Here is a 19,430-nt window from a genome sequence, read left to right as displayed (position 1 = left end):
ATAGCCCTATTTTTCGGACACTTCTAAGTACTGCAATCTCAGCCTTAATTATGGACTCTAAAATCAAACCAACAACGAAGGTCAGGCTAACTCACCTATCGCTTCTCATCTTCTGCCTCCCTCCCTTTTTAAACCAGAGTGTTACATTAGCCATTTCCCAATCCTCTGGAACCCTCCCTGACTCCAGTGATTCCTGAAAGATCACTGGGCGGCACGGTGGCACAGTGGTTAGCACTGCTGCCTCACAGCGCCAGAGATCCGGGTTCAATTCCCACCTCAGGCGACTGACTGTGTGGAGTTTGCACGTTCTCCCCGTGTCTGCATGGGTTTCCTCCGGGTGCTCCGGTTTCCTCCCACAGTCCAAAGATGTGCAGGTGAGGTGAATTAGCCATGCTAAATTGCCCATAGTGTTAGATAAGGGGTAAACGTAGGGGTAGGGGTAGGGGTGGGTTGCGCTTCGGCGGGTCGGTGTGGACTTGTTGGGCCGAAGGGCCCGTTTCCACACTGTAATGTAATCTAGTCTAATCTAATCACTCCCAATGCCTCCACATTCTCCTCAGCTATCTTCTTCAGAATTCTGAAATAACAATCCACCTGGTCCAAGTTACTTACCCACCATCAGACACTTCAGCTTCCTAGTGCTTTCTCATTAGTGATGGTCACTGCATTCACCTCTGCCCCCTGACTCTCAAAATCCTGGTATGCTACTGGTGCCTTCCACTGTGAATTAGAATTTCTTCAGCCCTATTTTCCAGCAGTCCAAAGTTTACTCTTGCCTTTCTCTTACCTTTTATATGTCTAAAAGAACTCCTGAAAACTTCTTTTATATTACAAGCTAGCTTATCTTATTTCATGTTCTCCACCACCACCACCACCACCATCCCCCCCCCCCCCCCCCCATTGCATTTTTAGTTATCCTCTGCTGGTTTTTAAAGATTTCCCAATTATCTGGCGTCATACTCACATTCATCAAATTGTATGCTTTTTATTTTGCTTTTATGCTGTCCCCGACCTTCCCTTGTTCGCCATGGTTGCCTTGTCATCACCTTAGTAGATTTCTTCCTCCTTGGAATGAATTTCTGCTATGCCTCCTAAATTATAGCCAGAAACTCCTGCATTGCTACTCCATCATCATCTCTCCTAGAATCCCCTTCCAGTCAATTCTGGCCTGCTCCTCCCTCATGGCTCTGTAATGACCTTTAGTCAATGTTACAACTGATTCCAGCTTCTCTCCTCTCTCAAACTGAATTCTGTCACATTATGGTCACTGCCTCCAGGGATTCCTTCCTTTCAAGCTCCCTAATTAAGTCAGTCTTCTTGCAAAGAGCTGGGAGAGTGCTAAATAATTGGATAGCAATTTCACATTGTTGGCACAGATATGATATGCTAAATTACTTAGTTCTGTGATTTAAGATAGTACATCATAAAACTCCTTCCATGATAAAACCTCAAAACATCACTGCAAGACTCAGATGCTTTTGAGTTGCCGCTAATCAGTTTATTCTTCTAATGTGGTAATCAAGCTCATATTTTAGTTGAAATCTGTTTGAAAGGCTGAATGGTCAATCAGGACAGGAGGTCTTTATAAATAGAAACAAATAGAAAAATATTATATTTAATACTGACTAACATCTACAGGAAGCTTGATTCAATACATTACACTGGACAAAACAAATATAACTATGGGAGGTAGTTCTCGCAGTCAGGCCTGTGATTATAGTAAAAGATAAGCAGGAAGAAAAGAAGCAACATTTTAGCCAGATGTTGTACATTTGGCAGGTTTCAATAATTAATGTCAATGCATGGAAATGTCTTTAAACTTCACACAATGCATTGCACATTTGCCATTATGCCAATGGATGAAGCACGTTTTAACCAGCCCTCAAATCTCTCCCCATCAGTCCCAACAATGGCATCCTCACATAGCATTAAAAACTGCTCAAGTTCCATTAGCAGACTACATTGTCAACTGAAGGATTTGCAGCTTGAACCAGTATTCATAACCGTTCAAGGCATTTTGCAATGTCCTTGTGACCTTGTGCATCTGACTGAACTAGTTGGTTCAAGATGCCTGACCTATCGCCAAACTATGACAGATGAAGGAACATCAACAATGGTAGGTTACTCATTCTCACCTACTTCAGAAAGCAACTCCTAAGAGAGGCTGCCTTTAAACACCACACCATAAATTCAAATATTTGCTTCCAGTCAGATTGTTTTTCATGTCGTGTTACAAAAGCAATCACACCAGACTCCCTGCTTCAGATTTACACTTGGTCAAAGTTAACGAGATAGTCTTTCTGATGAAAGGGGACCGGGGAGAAATCAAACCCAGAAAAGAGGAGTTTGAAAGAGCAAAGTTCAAAGGAGTGGGTGTGGTATGGATGAGATTTGGGCCCCTCCTCACCCCCACTGGTTTTCTCTCCACGTTCCCCATTCCTTCCTCTTGCATCTTGGCTTTCTGCCACTGAACCCCATTTCAAAAGTATGTACGATTTGATGATATCACACTACTTTCTACATGTAGTAGTGGCATCTGGAAAGGTCTAGGTGCTTTTAGGTTAACACAAACTGTTGCCCACTGTTGTGGGTGTCAGCAAACTGTAGAGATATCAGAAGTTGCTTTTTGTGAGAGTAATACTAATAGCTTTGCAATTAAAATGTTTTACCACATCAAGTCAAACAAGTTTCATAACAGCCACAGACAACAGCATCACCTGTAGTTTACTTTAGTTTCCTTCATGCTGCAATTTCCAGCCACACTTACAAGTTGAGGATTCTAACCCTGCTTACAGTTCCTAAAGAACTGTGGCCATTCACTGCACAAATATATCAACACCATAATTTAAGATTGTTACTCAGTTACTATTCAGCAAAGATTTATTTTAAAAATGTCATTTCGTAGCACCTCATCACATTCGGAGGACATCTTAAAATGCTGTTCAAAGTGCACAGGTTCTAACTTTATATGCTGAATTCAGTTCTAACTTTATATGCTTAAAGTTTGAATTTGAGAAACATGTTCATGAATAATGAGATAAGCTGCTTTTGCTGTTGTTAGTTGAAAGAAAAGTACAATTAAAATATATGTAATGTTGCAAAATAAAGTGATTCTCTGTTCAACAGCCACTTGGCATTATGGTCACTCAATCACACAGATTGTCTAAAAGCAGGGAGAGAAAAACAGAGAGAAACTTCGGGCAGCATTGATTTCTTACTTTGGGAAGATTGCTGTCATCTGTGCAGAGGCAAATCCTTTTCTGCAGCCACCTTCAGTGTTATTTCCATTTTTATAGGCCAAATCTGTTGAGCTGGAGAGGAATACAAATCGAAGATTAGTAACACAATCCTACAAAACAAATTCACAGAATTGATTACAGTATACACATTTACAGCAGGAGGCAATTCCAAACATTACACCAACACTCATGCTGTCAAAAAGCAATCTACTTTGTCATTTGCTTGCAAATCCACATACACTTTTAAAAAAATTTATATTTCCCTTCTTAACGAAACTTTGCGAATGCTTACACTGACACTGCTTCTCAGAATCGTTATGTTCAGAAGACCATTTGATATATCTTGCTGCATTTAGTGCCACTCCTCTCTTTTCTCCATATCTCTGCACACCATTTCTACCCAAATATTCACCTAATGCACTCTTGAATGCCTCAATTGAAACTGCCTCCACCACAATTCCAATGTTACAGACTAGGCCAGACCCCTGAAAACATATCAGAAACGCAGCCCAGACCCTACCTTTGCTAGCTGTTTTAAGCAGGTGTAAAATGGATATCCCAGGACAGATGTGGCTGGTTAAGCCACTTAGTTTTAAACAAATCTGAATTTATTTACAAGATTACGAAATGAAACACAAACAAAAGAGAACAGAATATAGAATAACAACCTATCCGAAAACCCAACAGATCATCCCAACTTAACAAACTTGTTCCAAATACTTGCAACAATCCCCATAAACACCCCTTGGCACAAAAAAAATCAACACAAGGTCTTACTGGAGAGATGTCAGAGAGAGGGAGGATCAGCATAGACCTGCTTCTTTGGGTCCTGATTTGGAAATGCCTGTGTTAGACTGGGGTGTACAAAGTTAACCACCTGATGAAGGAGCAGTGCTCCGAAAGCTAGTGCTTCCAAGTAAACCTGTTGGACTACAACCTAGTGTTGTGTGATTTTTAACTTCGCTGGGTCCAGCAGCTTCACAACGACTGACTGCTTTCCATGAACATCCAGACTGCTAAAACCAAACCAAACCAAACCAGAGCAAAGTTGAGCTGGGAGAACTGGCCACTCCCCTTTCATTGTACAAGTTTTTTTTAAAACTTGAAAACCTTTTGCCTGAGGCAGTATCTTTTAGCTATAATCAAATTGGCTCTAAAATCCTTCAAACCTAGACCCATAACCTTGTTAAAGGAACAGCATCATCACACTCGGCAGTGTAATTCCATACCCTGACTACTCGCAGTGTGAAAAACCCTTTTTCTCAAATCACTCTTGTTTCATTTACACATCACTTTAAATCTACACCCTCATTCTTTTTTTCACTTTTATGAGCAGAATAGTTTCTCTCTACCTAAGCTGTCCAATTACTGATGATTTTGTAAACCTCTAACAAATCTCCTCTTGATCTTCTTCTCTCCCAGAGAAGTCCCAACTTCTTCATTGTACCATTGAAACTGAAGTTTCGCATTCCAGAAATCATTGTTGTAAATTGCTTCTGCACACTTTCCACTGCGTTAACATCTTTCCTAAAATATGGCAAGTGTACAAAATACTCCAGCTGAGGTCTAAGAAATGTCTTGCTCAACATCACCTCCTTGCTGTAATCCAAATGCCTGTTAATAAACGTGAGAACACTGTACGTGTTATTAACTGTTCTCTCCATTTGTCTGTCATCTTCAGTAATCTATGCACATGTAAACTTAGGTCCCCAGTTCCTGCACTCACCTTAGAATTGTACTTTTTTTTTTCTATTATCCTTCCAACCAAAGTGCATCATCTTACACTTCTCTGCATTGGACCTCATCTGCTCTCTATCTGCCAACGTGTCAATGTCCTCTCTGTTTAAAGCTCTTCAGATTTAGTGCCACCTGAAAGTTTTGAAACTGTCTGCACACCAAGATCTAAATTATTAATACATAACAGGAAAGGCAAAGGTCCCAATACCCACCATGGGGAACTCTACTACAAACCTTCAATATCTATTGACCATTTGCTATTGTACACTGTTTCTTTGGGCCAATTTTGTATCCACGTTGTCACCGTCCCTCTCACATCATGACCTCTAACTTTCCACGCGAGTCTGTTGTGTGGCATTGCATCAAACATCTCCTTGAAATCCATATATACACATCGACACTGCTATGTTCATCAAACGTTTCTGTTACCATTTCAGAACTTCGAGTGAAATATTTCATGTGCTGACAAACACTTGTCGTCAAAAGCTCTTACCCTTTTCTCTGTAATTAATTTGGTCTTCAATGCATGCCTCTGTTTACTTGCTGCCTGACCAATGGCAACAATTGTTTTAACTGCACTTTCAAACCCTCTAAGCATGCATACTTCCCTCAGGTTTCATCTTAACTCACATCCCAGTGAAAACAATCTTAGTATCTCTCGCTTCTCTTTCCCATTATCATCTTAACAAATCGTTTCTGCCTCAATATGGCCTTAACATCCCAAGGTATCCACAGAAGTGTGATCAGTCAAAATAGACACCAAGCCAGAAAAAGAGACATCAGGAAGAACCTGAAAGGAGAGTGATGAGATGGAACCATTTAAGAGGGATTTCCAGCACATAGTTATTGTGCCTTCTAGGCCCTAATAGTAGAATGAAAAAAAAGTTGAGAAAGCACAACTGAACAGAATTGGTTGAACAGGAATGGAAGGATGAATCAGATTATAGAGATGGAGGAATGCAAAACAATGGACAAACACAAAGATTGGGATTTGAATTTGTGGCATTGATGAACCGGTAAACACATGATCTAGAACGGCAGGACAGGTTTAATGAGCTGAATGATTCATTCTTGTTCTCGTATTTCTCTGATGGGATTGTCCTGCGGGGAGATTCAAGAAACTGGGCTACATTCTCCAGTGTTTAGATGAATGAGAGACTCTCTCACAGAAATATACAAAATTATTAAAAGGATAGACAACATGGATGTAGAAAGAATGTTTCCCTTGGCTGTGGGCTCTCAATCCAGGGGGTACAATCTCAGAAAAACAGACAAGCCATTTTGGACCGAGTTGAGGAGGAACTTCATCAGAGGGTAGTGAATCTTTCGAATTTCCTACCTTTAGAGGGCTGTGCAAGCTCAGTATTGAAGTTAAAGGCAAAGATGGATTGATTTATAATTGTTGATGACATCAAGGGATATGGGGATAGTGCACGAATGTGCCTTTAAGGAGATGATCGTCAGCCAAAGTATCTTCAGCTGCTTCAATGGCATTCCCTCCATCATAAGGTTAAAATTGCAGAAGTTCACTGATGATTGCCTAATGTTCAGCACATTTTACATTTCAAATGCAACAAAATCTGGATAATGTACACACCAGCAGTGGAAAGTGGCAAGTAACATACACAAGTGATAGGCAATGACCATCTCCAGCAAGGAAAAAAAACTAACCAATCTCATTGACATTCAACTGCTGAATTCCCAGCTATCGACATCTTGGGTTTGGGGGGAATAAAAATACGACAGATTCAGAATTCGACTAGTACAAAGGTTTGGAATCTTGCAGTGACCAACTTACCTCCTCAAAACTCAAAGTCTATCTCTAAGACACAATCAGAAAGTGACATACAGTTTCTCACTTGCCTGCATCAGTTACAGCTCCAAAAACACACAAACAGCTTGACACAAACCAGGGCAAAGCATTCTGATTGGCACCAGATCCATGAATATTCATTCTTTCCACATCACTGACAACACAGTAGCAGCAGTATCAGTGCAGGAGTTCACCAATACTCCTTAGACAGCATCTTCCAATCCCACAACCATTACCACCCACAAGGACAAGGACACTATCACCACTCACCATGCTACTTTTTTTTTTAATTCATTCATGGAATTGTGGACGTTATTGACTAGACCAGCATTTATTGCCTATTCTTGAAAATAAATCATCCCTGCTTCAGTGTCACAAATCCTAGATCTCCTATCTTAACAATATTGCATAAGTACCTATAACAAATAGAGTGCAAGAAGGGAGCTGACCATCAACTTCAAGGACAACTTGGTTTGGACAATAAATACTGGCCCAGTTATCAACACAAACTTCCCATGGATAAAATAAATAATTTAAAGTACCAAAGCAAATTCAAAAGTGCTTTCTATACTAGATGAACAAGAGGAAGAGAATGCTACTGTTCAGTCAAGGCTGGCATCTTAGTTAAATACTGAAAAAATATTACATTAAAAAACCATGACAAATGTCATATCAGATGTACACATCAGATTTGACATCCACCAATCCTTCCAACACTATTGTGAAAACTAATTAACTGGTTTCTCATCTCATTGTCATTTGCAGAATTTTTCCAGATGCAAATGGCCTATTACTTACAGAGCAGTAACTCACTGGATGCCTTAAGATACTCTCACAAAAAAACATGAAAAAATACTATGTAAAAGCAATAAAAAATTATGATTTTTTCCTTGTGCTATTATGGTAGTTATTCCCAGTATCATAGGAAACGCATCTTGCATGTCCTCTATCATTATCACTTCACCTGACCAAGGAGCAGCGCTCCAAAAGCTCGTGATTTTAAATAAACCTGTTGGACTATGACCTGGTGCTGTATGACTTCTGTCTTTGTCCACCCCAGTCCAACACCGCACCTCCACATCATGACAACTGCATCATTACTGAACTAGCTCCACAATGAGTGAGTGTCTCACGAGAACAGCAGCAAGCTAATACAGTATTGTATTTCTATCCCAAATATTCTTCCACTTTGTACAAAGAAAAATTGAATTTATTGCAAGTTACCAACCACATATGACTGTTCTCATGTGTTAGCTGTTATTATTCTCATCAGTTTCTGCACATGCATTCCACAGTCTTTAAACCATGCCTTCTCTTAATGGTACCTTAATGCTTTGTCATTGGCTGTACATCTGGCTGACTTAGTTCTCCAGGGAGTGTTGTTCCCAAAACACTTTTTGCTGCTGTGTTAACTGCTGTTCAATTTCTATTTGGACGTTATAGTTCGCTGGGACTGATGATTGATGCTGTGACCAATGCAGATGCCAAGTTCATTCACAACTTCCTGATCAGTTGCACGCAGCGAAGGAACAACTTCTGCAGTTGCATGTTTTTTTGCCTGTGTTTGTGACACTGTATCTGGTCACTTAATTCCATCATGCGAGATGGAGATGAAAAGTGTGCTTTGTCATTGTCATATTATTACTTGGGCTGAGTCAAATTGAAAACACTGAAGGTTCCTAACTTGAACAACTCTCCAGTGCTCAATTCTGATAACTGCTTGGCAGTTTTGTCAAAATAAGATCAGGATTCCTGTTGTATAAGATTGCTTTTCTCATTCATGCCTTTCATTACTTCTGGCTTTAGTAGCTTTTTAATATTGAAAGGTTAGTTTGGGTGCATGCGATGAGTCTTTGTACTAGTTTACTCCCCATGCCTTCAGTAGGTATGCTTCCCCATTTGAGGATTACCTCACATACATTTGCCCGAGCATTTTTTTTTAATAATTCATTGATGGGATGGAGTCATCGTTAATGGGGCAAGCATCGTTTGGCCATCCTTTGTTACCATTATAGGTGGAGGTGAGGTATCTTCTTGAACCATTACAATCCATTTGGTTTGGGTAGACAAAACAAGACAACACTTCTTTTGCCTTCCTCAAACTTGTTTCAATTCCTTGGTGGCTTTCTTCAATGTGCTTGTGCATCTCTCCTCTCGATTCCTTTCGGTTTGACTTATTTTATTGTATAATGTCAGCTTGGACATTCAATTCATCTCTATATGCTATTGCGACCACAGGGTGTCCTTGATACTTTCAGACCATTGTTTCATCACTACTTTTCTCGTCACTACCTCTTGTAGAAGTTAAAGAGGTGTCTCTTACTGGGGATTTTGTTTATTTTGAGTAAGGTGTTTATCAGATTCAGTGACTCTGGGCTGGGCTGACGACTTCCAGAACATGTCAAGCTGTTCTTTAGTGAATTTGGAAAATTTCACCCTTTGCTACAGCGTTTGCTTTTTTATTTATTTGATTTGATTAGATTAGATTACTTACAGTGTGGAAACAGGCCCTTCGGCCAAACAAATCCACACTGACCCGCCGAAGCACAACCCACCCAGACTCATTTCCCTACATTTACCCCTTTGCCTAACACTATAGGCAATTTAGCATGGCCAATTCACCTAACCTGCACTTTTTTGGACTGTGGGAGGAAACCGGAGCACCCGGAGGAAACCCACGCAGACAGGGAGAATGTGCAAACTCCACAGTCAATCGCCTGAGGCGGGAATTGAACCCAGCTCTGTGGCACTGTGAGGCAGCAGTGCTAACCACTCTGCCACCGTGCCGCCCAGCACGGAACAGGAGTAGGCTACTAGGCTCTTCATGCCTGCACTGTCATTTAATAAGATAATGACTAATCTGATTATAACCTTAACTCTACATTCTTACATATCCCAATAATCTTTCATTCCCTTGGTAACTAAGAATCAACCTGCTTCCCAGCCTTAAAAATATATCGAAAGATTCTGTGTCTATTGTGTTTTGAGGAAGGAAATCTCAACAACACACAACCCTCAAAACCTTCAACAACATGACAGCAATGAACATCCATTTCCCTCACTTGTATGGTGTGTGCAGATGATCTTTCTGTTCAGATCCAAAGACAATGGAAAGGCATAAACTCTTGCATAGTTAAGCTGTAATTGTGTTAATAACTGGATGCAAGTACAACTGGTTATCTTGCTGCAGTAAGGCTGTTCCCAAATCCTAACTCACTAGTATTACACTACATGGTAACTTTACCACTTAGGTCAAAGCATATCAGCATTGGCATTGCCATTCGGAGTTAACTGATTTTAGTAGACACTGTTTATTGTTCAATGCTCCAATTGGTGACCAATTGGGAAAGTTTGCTAAATAGTAACAAATGCAAAAATGTTTGCAATGCTATTGCACCTGTTGGTCACTACACCGCAGCTATAGCTATCATCTTTCAGGATCTGGGTCAAAACATTTTGCTATCAGTATGTGATGTCAAGTACATGGAGGTCAAGTATCTTTAACCGTTGAACACAAAAATATTTGCTTCAAGTTCATTTGGGAAAACTCTGTTTGATAGATTTTGATCATGATCAGCAAAGGCTTCATCCGATGTGCCTCCACATCCATAAAGTACGATCATCACTATAGTTTTTACTGTGGGAAGATCATTAAATATGTCATTAAACAAGTGCAACTATCTGTATCTTCCAAATAGCATCCAGAATGTATTTAAAATGCTGATACTGGCAAGTGAAGCTTATTAAAAGTATCTGCTCTTTCTATCGAGGACAGTGCAAGTTCACAGAATGACAGAACTGTTATGGTGCAGAAGAAAGCCACTGACTCATCGTGCCTGCACCAACTCATAAAACGAGCACCATTACTCAATGGCAATCTCCTGATTTATCCCATACCCTTGTACATTCTTATTATCCAAATAATCACCCAATTCCCTCCTGAATACCTCTTCCACACTTTCAGACACTGCAATCCACACCCTAACTACTCACTCTGTGAACAAGATTCTCCTGAATTCACTCATGCTCCTTATGAACATCACTTTAAATCTATGCCCTCTTGCCCTTGCTCTTTTTACAAGTGGGAACAGTTTCTTCTTATCTACTCAAACAAACTCACTCAAGGTTTTGAAAACCTCTATCAGATCTGCACTTTAGCCTCCTTTCTCCAAGGAGAATAATCCCAACTTCTTCAATCTATCCTAATAAATTCCTCAACCCAGAACAATTCTTGTAAACCACTTCTGCATTCTCTCCACTGTAGTCACATCCTTCCTATAATGTGGTACCTAGAACTGTACACTGGAATTGCCTCTGTAATGGCATTGCGAGTCAACCAAAAGAACGAAAACAACAGCTCCCCACCAGCTTCTTGAGGGCAACTTCGGAAGGGCAATAAATGCTGAGTGACATTGGCTTGGTCACATCATGTGTGAAGAAAACAATTTCCAGCTGAGGTGTAACAAGTTTGTTGTACATCACCTTCTTGCTCTGTACTCTATACACTTTTAATAAAGCTGACAAAACGCTTTACTGCTCTCTCTCTACCTGACCTGCAATCATCACATATACCCAGGTCCATCCAATCAGCCATCCCTTTGTCTTCTCAACTGTCTTTTTCTCTCTAGGAGAAAGTGGGGACTGCAGATACTGAAGATCAGAGTCTAAAGTTTGGTGCTAGAAAAGTACAGCAGGTCAGGCAACATCCAAGGAGCAGGAGAGTCAACATTTCGGCCAAAAGCCCTTCCTCAGGAATGAGCTATTTGGATAATTTTTTCTCTGTCTGGGCTCCATCTCCACTTATTCATTCACTCACTCCTTTCCTTTACTTCCAGCAACCACACATGTCACCACCCCACATTAGCACAAATATAATGATTTCCCAGCTACTAATAGTTTTGAAGAAGGGTCATGGACATGAAACATTAACTCTGCTTTCTCGCCATAGATGTTACCAGACATGCTGAGTTTCTCCATCAAATCGGGTTTTTGTTTTAAATCTCCAGCATTCACAGTTCTTTGTTTCATTACACCCAAGTTCTTCTGCACCCTCCTGAGAATTGTAATTCGTATTTCACATTGTCTTTCAATGTTTTTCCTTCAAAAATGCATCGCTTCACACTTCTCTGCAATGAAACTGATCTGCCCATGCCACCAACATGTCTATCCATACACAGTCATACAGTCATAAAGGTATACAGCAAAGAAAAAGGCCCTTTGGCCCATCATGTCCATGCTGCTTAAAAACAACCACCTATCTACTCTAATCCCAATTTCCAGCACTGGGCCCTTAACCTTGCGTGGCTTGGCATCGTAGGTTTGCATCTAAATTCTTCATTAATGTATAAGGATTTCTGTCTTTACCATCCTTACCAGCAGTGAGTTCCAGATTCCCACCATTCTCTGGGTGAAAAAGGTTTTTTCCCCTAACATCTCCTCTAAGCCTTCTGTACCTTACCTTAAATCCATTTCCCTGATCATTGATCCCTCCAGCAAAGGGATAGGTTTCTACCAATGTCCTGTACAGTCGCAACATGTCATCCCATTTCCTATACATAGTGTTCTGACCAATGAAGGCTAGCGTGCTAAATGCCTTCTTCACCACCCTGTCCTTTCAGCCATCATTGATTTCTACCTCTCTTGGAATCATACATCCTAACCGGGCTGCATTTTTGCTGAGTCATAAATTTCCTCCTTAAATGTCTGCATGTGCTTGCTAACTGTCATTCCTGCTAATCTATCTGCCCAGTTCATTTCAGCTAACTCTATCCAAAATTCACCCAATAGCAGCAGAGTAGGACACTTCAGACACAACTCACCTACTCCATCCATTTCTATTTCTTTCTTTTTCTCTCTTTGTTTCATCGCTTTTGTGCTTTTTTCCCTTCTCTCTTCTTTCTTCTCCCAGCCACAGAATCCTGGCCTCGGACTCGGTCTAGACCCAGCGAGGTGACCTCCCAGTCTGGTATGGCAGCCCTTCAGCTCAGCATGGCGGATTCCTGGCCCGACGCAGCGGTCTTTCGGCCTGGTGTGGTGGACCTTTAGCCTAGCATGGTGGTCTCTCAGTGGCCCAGCGTGGCAGTCTATCGGTCTGGCGTGGTCTCAGTGTAGACTTTCGGTCTTGAGGTGATTCCTCAAAGTGTGATCCCACCACGTCTAAGCATTTAAGTCAGACTGTAATGTTTGAACTTGTAGCTTTATTTCTTAATTTTCTACTTAAAATTGAGGTATGCAATGTGTAAGTTTTAACCTTACTTCATATGATTTACACTATACTACAATTACTGCAACTTTTAATGTCTAACTTTGTTCCTTCTTTCTACCTTGTTCTTAAGATTTTGTATCTAGGTACTTGTACCCAAGATGGCGCCTTGTGTGGCAACATTATACACATTTCACAGTACTCCTGTACTTGAGTACACATGACATTAAAATCAAACCAATCTCTCTTCATAGCTCAAAGTCTACAGCCCAGACGACATCCTCTGCACCCTCTCCAATATGATCACATCCCTCCTATAATGTAGATTCCAGAACTGCACAATACTCTTGCTAGCCTAACCAATGCTTTATGCAGTTCTGCAATAACCTCATGCTTTTATACTTGATGCCTTGAATAATAAAGACAAGTAAACCATGCTGTCTTAACCCGTTAATCCACTTGTCCTGATACCTTAAGGGACCAGTGTACATCCACACCCCATGACCATCACCCTCTGCTTCCTTCCACTCAGCCATCTATGGATCCAACTTGCCAAATTTCCTTAGATCCCATGGGTTCTTATCTTTGCTATCAGTCTCCCATGCAGGACCTTATCTAAAGCCTTGCTGAAGTCCAAATAGACTATATCAAAAGCACAGCCCTCACTAATACACCTGGTCACCTCTTCAAAAAAATTCAATCAAGGTGATCAAACATAACCTCCCCTTAACAAAAGCATGCTCACTGTCCTTGATTAATCTCTGCCTCTCCAAACACAAATTAACTCTGTCCCTCAGAATTGCTTCAAATAGTTTCCCCATCACCAACAGGTGAGACTGACTGACCTGTAGTTCCTTAGTATTTGTTCCCTTCTTGAAAAACAGTACCACACTGGCTATCCATTAGTTTTCCAGTACCACTCCTGTGACCAGAGAGGAATTGAACATTTTTGCAAACACCCCTGCTCTTTCCTTCCTTGCTTCACTCAACAACCTGAGATACATCCATCTCTGGACATTTATGTACTTTTAAGCCTGCCAGACCACTCATAACCTCCTGTCTACACTAATTTCTTTAATCATATCACATCTTCTTCGTGATATTTATACCAGTATCGTTGCTCTCACTAGTGAGCACTGACAAAAAAAATTCATTTAGAGCCCTACCCACATCCTTTGGCTCCACACATTATCACTGTGGTCCTTAATGGGCTCCACTCTTACCCTCATTATCCTTTGACACAATGTACCTGTAAAGCAACTTGGGGCTTTCCTTTATTTTACTTGCCATAATCCTTGCATGTCCCCTTATAGCTTTTATAATCGTCACCTTAAGTTCCCTCTAGCACATTCTACATTCCTCACGGGCTTCTGCTGTTTTATATCTGCCATAAGCTCCCTTTTTCAATTAACTGAATATATCTTGACATCCAGGGTCCACAGGCACCCTTTTTTTTTTTAATTGGAACATTCGTTAAACGTAATTCCTAAATGCATCTCACTTTTCTGAGTCAGATTTACCCGAGACAGAAAGTATCTGCTCCCAGACCATTCTAACCCATCCTTGACCTTTGCCATAATAATCTTGAATCTAGTCGAGCTAAGATCATTACCTGCAAAATTCTCCCCTCCTGGAGCTATAGGCTATCCTTATTACAGTTTACAATTCTTCAAAGCTTAATGTCACCTTATAACTTTGAAATTGTTCCCTGTAGATCAAGATCCAAATCATTCAGATGTATGAGAAAAGCAAGGGTCCCAATACCAAACCCTGGGGAATTCCATTGCAAACCTTTTTCCAATTTGAAAATTATTCATTGACTATTAGTCTTTGGTTCCTAACATTCAGTCAATTTTGTATCCGTGTTGCTACTGACCCTTTTGATCCATTATCTACAACTTGCCTTGATGTCTGTTGGGTGGCATTGCATTAACTGCCTTCCAGAACAGTGTTAGTCTCACCAAGCTTTTGTTACTTATCCAAAAAAAACCCAACAAATTAAAAATTATTTCCCTTTTAGAAAGTCAGTCTGACTTTTCCTGATCAATTCACCTTCTTCCATGTTGACAACTAATTCCATCCCAAATAATTGTCACTAGAAATTTTCCCACCACTGTAATTGCTGGGATTATCCTTACTCCCTGTTTGAAAAAGGTGGTAATATTTTCAAATTTTATATCTTCTGGCACCTCCCCAAGTCCAGGGAAGATTGTAGCCCATGGTCCTTCAATTTCCACTCTCACTTTGTTAAAATTCTTGGTTATATCTCATCCAGCCCTGATGCCTTGTCAAATGTAAGCACCAACAGTCTATTCAACACTTCTACTTAAAAACTTCTAATGACCAAGTTTCCTCCATTGTTGCCATGGCCTAGACAACATCTCTCTCTTTGGTAAAGACTAACACAAAGTAGTCATTTAACATACTGGACATGCCTAGTCACCAGATGTAGATCCCTAATCGGCTCAACTCCTCTTATCACAATTTTACTATTTATGTAACCTTAGGAGAACTAGAAAGCATCTTCATGTTGGCTGCTAAGTCGTTCTCATAAATTCTCTTTGCTGCTTTTATATGCTTTGCCACTTCTAAATGTTCTGTATTCGTCTTGGTTCCCAATTTTATTTTCTGCCTGACACTTGTCATAAGCTCACCTTTAACCTTAATTTCTAACTCCTTTGTCATCCAAGAAGCCCTAGATTTGTTTGTTCGACCTTTCACATTTGAGGGAACATGCCTAGACTGTTCCTGAGAAATGTCCTCTTTGAAGTTGGATCACTGTTCAGCCAACCTTCCAATCCAGTCAATACTGGCCAACTTTGCTCATGCTCCACTGAAATATGCGCTCCATCAGTTGATTTTTCTGACTCTGCATTGTTACACATCTTCTTCAGCATCATCCTGAACATTATGATACCATGATCACTGTCTCCTAAATGTTCCCCATATGACATGGGGTCTATTTAGTCCAACTCATTTCCAAGACACAGGTCCAACAATGCAACCTTTTTTTCTTGGACTGGAAACATACTGCTGTAAGAAGCTCTCCTGTACACAATCCAAGAACACCTGCCTTTCACTCTACAAATATCTCAGTCTGTGTTTGGGAAACTGAAGTGTCCCATTATAATTACTCTACAACATGCATCTCTTTGTAATTTCCCTGCAGATTTGTTTTCCAGCATCCTTTTCACTAGTTGGTATTCGATAGACTATACCTAACAATGTAATTTTGTTCCTTAGCTCTAGCCAAATTGATTCTATGCTCGGTCTCTCTGAGACATCTCTTTTGCGAGCAATGTAGTGCTCTTCTTAACCAATACTGCTACCCCTCCCACCTTTCCCACCTTTTCTGCCTTTTCTGATTACTTTGTACCGAGACATATTTAACATTCAGTCTTGCCCTTTCTTGAGCCAGGTCTGTGTTATCAGCACAACATCAAAATTCCTTATGACAACCTTATTTACCATATTTCAGGTGTTCACATACATGCACAATAATCCTGTTCTGGACTTAAAAGATTTTTCTTTCTTCCTCTGATTTCAACTACTAATCTGCCATTGTCTACGTCACTGCCAGTTGCTTTGCCATGTATTTTGTGAACCCTGAGTTTCTCCTCTATTATTCTCCCTTGGTTCCCACATCTCTGCCAAGTTACTTTAAAGCCTTCCCAAAGCACTAGCAAAACACCCCGCAAAGAACTCAGTCCCAGCTTTGTGCTATGCAACTCATCTGGCTTGCACAGGTGTAAACTTCCCCAGAGTCGATCCAGGTCTTTGAAATCTAAAGTTCGTTCTCCTGCACCATCTTTCCAGCCTCGCATTCATCTGCCTATCCTTCTATTTCTGTATTCGCTTGCACATGGCACTGACATTATTAAACGTGAGATCCCGCTTCCTGACTTTCTATCAAGCTTCCTAAATTCTGACTGCAAGACCTCATCCCCCTTCCTACTAAAATCACTGGTACCAATCTGGACCAGGACCTTTGGTTATTCTATATAGTCTTAAACTTACTTCCCTTACACTAACTTTACTGTAATTCCTTTACCGCACTTTGTTTACTTTTTTTTATATCAGCCCTGACTTTCATGTATTCCTGTCGTTTCAGTTAATCCCTTCTACTGAAAAACACCCTTTTAAAAAAAGCACAAAAAACGAACCACTTCCTCATAATGTCGCCATTAGTTTTTTTTTCTCCCAATCAGCAGTAGCAGAAGCTGCGCCTGTTAATACTATGCCTCCCCTCTTGTTTCTGGGACTGGGATCCTGAGTCTCAATACATTCTCTCGTCGTTATGTAGAAACTGAAGTGCTGGGCCCCCCATCCTGTGCCTCAATATATCCTCTTGTTTATGGTCAAGTTCCTTCAACGATTGGCATGGGATGGTGAGATATCTTCAGACATTTATTTGGATCTTTTGAATTGATTCATACTCTCAATTGCTAAAGTTTTGTTTCAATGCTATCATGCTGCAAATTCCAACAGTTAACACTTTCTTGGTCTCTCTCTTCTTTTTCAGTTCTTCTTTGTGGACTTTCAGGCTGACGTTAAGAACAGCTGGAACTTGCCTCAGCGGATGCTGCATTGATCTTAGACACATATCTATTTCAAATGTTTTAAAAATTGTTGAGGTGATAAATAGTGAGGAACATAGCCTCAGACTAAAGAAGACGTAAATGGGATTGTCAGATGTGCTGATCGGTCACAAATGGAATTCAATCTGGATAAACGTGAGGTAATGCACTTGGGCAGGACAACAAGGCAAGGGAATACCCTGGGATGCATCGAGGATCAGAGGGAGCTTGGTATCTATGTGTACTGGTTCCTTCAGGTATCAGGACAGGTTGATAAAATGGTTAAGAAGGCATATGGTATACTTGCCTTTATTAGTCAGGGCATTGAAACTAAGAGTATAGAGGTTATGTCAGAATTGTATAAAATGGTGATTAGGCCACAGCTACAGTATTGTGTGCAGTTCTGGAATCCACATTATAGGAGGAACATGATAGCACTGGACAGCATGCAGAGGAGATTTACCAGGACCTTGGCTGGAGAGCTTGTTATGGAGAGAGATTGGACAGAGAGATTAGGGTTGTTAACTTTTGAGAAGATGAGAGTGAGAGGGGACATAACTGAGATGTATAAAATAATGAATGGCTTAGATAGGGTAGACAGAAAGAAACATTTTCATCCAGCAGGTGGTGGGAGTCTGGAACTCACTGCCTGCAAGAGTCATAAACCCTCATTACATTTAAAAAGTATTTCGACACACAGTTATGATGCCAAGGTATATTAGGCTATAGATCAAGAACTGGAAAATGGGGTTATAACAGGTAGTTGCTTTTCAACAGTGTGGACACAAGGGGCCAAAAGGCTATGCTCTGTGCTGTAGATCAATGAATCTATCTACTTCGAGTCAATATTCACCATGAAGACATACTAAGCCCGTAAATATATTGTTTTCCGCAGTCAGTGTTCTGTGACACACTACAAATTTATTTTGGCATATTAAGGGTTTCTAGTCCAAGTTTTTGGCTTGCTCTAGCTGAGATGCGTAGTTGTTGCCTGCTCCATATTTTCACTTATTAATGCACTGGGCTTAGAGTAATCTGTTTCCTCAGTATGAGTATGGTGCCATTACTTAGTCTCAAACTTACTTCTAAGGCTTCATTTTTAGATCACCACATTTAGCCACCTCACACAGATCTGAAAGTTATGACATTGCATGACACGCTGGCATCCATCTGACATTTTATGTTAACTTGGTGTTTTCCTCCTGCACTCATTATTCCAACACTGACAGACCATTTGTCACCTCACAGCCTAACTGAGTTGACCTGTTGCATGGTGTAGCGTGATTTGTCACAATCTTCAGCTGATCGCTCTTTGGAGTCCATCTACAGCTACTTGTTGGGTCTCCTCCAAGACAAACACTTGTGTGCAAAATAACTTAGCTTCTCACAGTCAGAATGTTCTTTCCCTTTTATTCCCTTTGCATGATGTCCTCTGCATTGTTTGCATCCTGAGCTTTGTCCGTGATACTTTTGCCATATCAATCTGGAATGTCTTTCAGCTTAACACAAAGCCTGATTTGTCATTCCATGATTATGCTGTAGTTGCTGATTTGCAATTTCTGCACTTCGCACATCAAATGCTTTCCTGTGAATGTGTTTCAGCTTTCTCATTAAGTGTTCTCACTGCAGGACTTCATATCCCTAATACAAATCCTGTCTTTAATTAGATCATCTTTAGTTGCTCAAAATCACAGAATTAGGTAATTTTCATGCAGACATTTTAAAGAACAAAGAACAAAGAAAGTTTACAGCCCAGGAACAGGCCCTTCGGCCCTCCAAGCCTGAGCCAATCCAAATCTGCTGTCTAAACCTGTCGCCCAATTTCTAAGCATCTGTATCCCTCTACTCCCCACCTACTCATG

At 40.6% G+C, this 19,430-nt stretch overlaps 1 protein-coding gene across 4 annotated transcripts in view; it reads right to left on the bottom strand.

Annotated features, from left to right (window-relative positions):
• The window catches only part of LOC122554242 (CMP-N-acetylneuraminate-beta-1,4-galactoside alpha-2,3-sialyltransferase-like), a 506,893-nt gene that overhangs the window by 389,487 nt on the left and 97,976 nt on the right, over window positions 1-19,430 (bottom strand). For all 4 annotated transcript variants that reach the window (XM_087990522.1, XM_087990523.1, XM_043698959.2 and 1 more), the window contains one exon: window positions 3,219-3,311. In XM_087990522.1, the coding sequence (XP_087846648.1) occupies window positions 3,219-3,311 (93 nt within the window). The remainder of the gene's footprint in view (window positions 1-3,218; window positions 3,312-19,430) is intronic.

Source organism: Chiloscyllium plagiosum, unplaced genomic scaffold (assembly GCF_037043375.1).
Source record: "Chiloscyllium plagiosum isolate Xiang-an unplaced genomic scaffold, Cpla_swu_hap1 HiC_scaffold_9, whole genome shotgun sequence".
Lineage (NCBI taxonomy): Eukaryota > Metazoa > Chordata > Chondrichthyes > Orectolobiformes > Hemiscylliidae > Chiloscyllium > Chiloscyllium plagiosum.
Note: the sequence above shows the minus strand (reverse complement) of the source record. Positions and strands in the feature narration are given on the sequence as shown.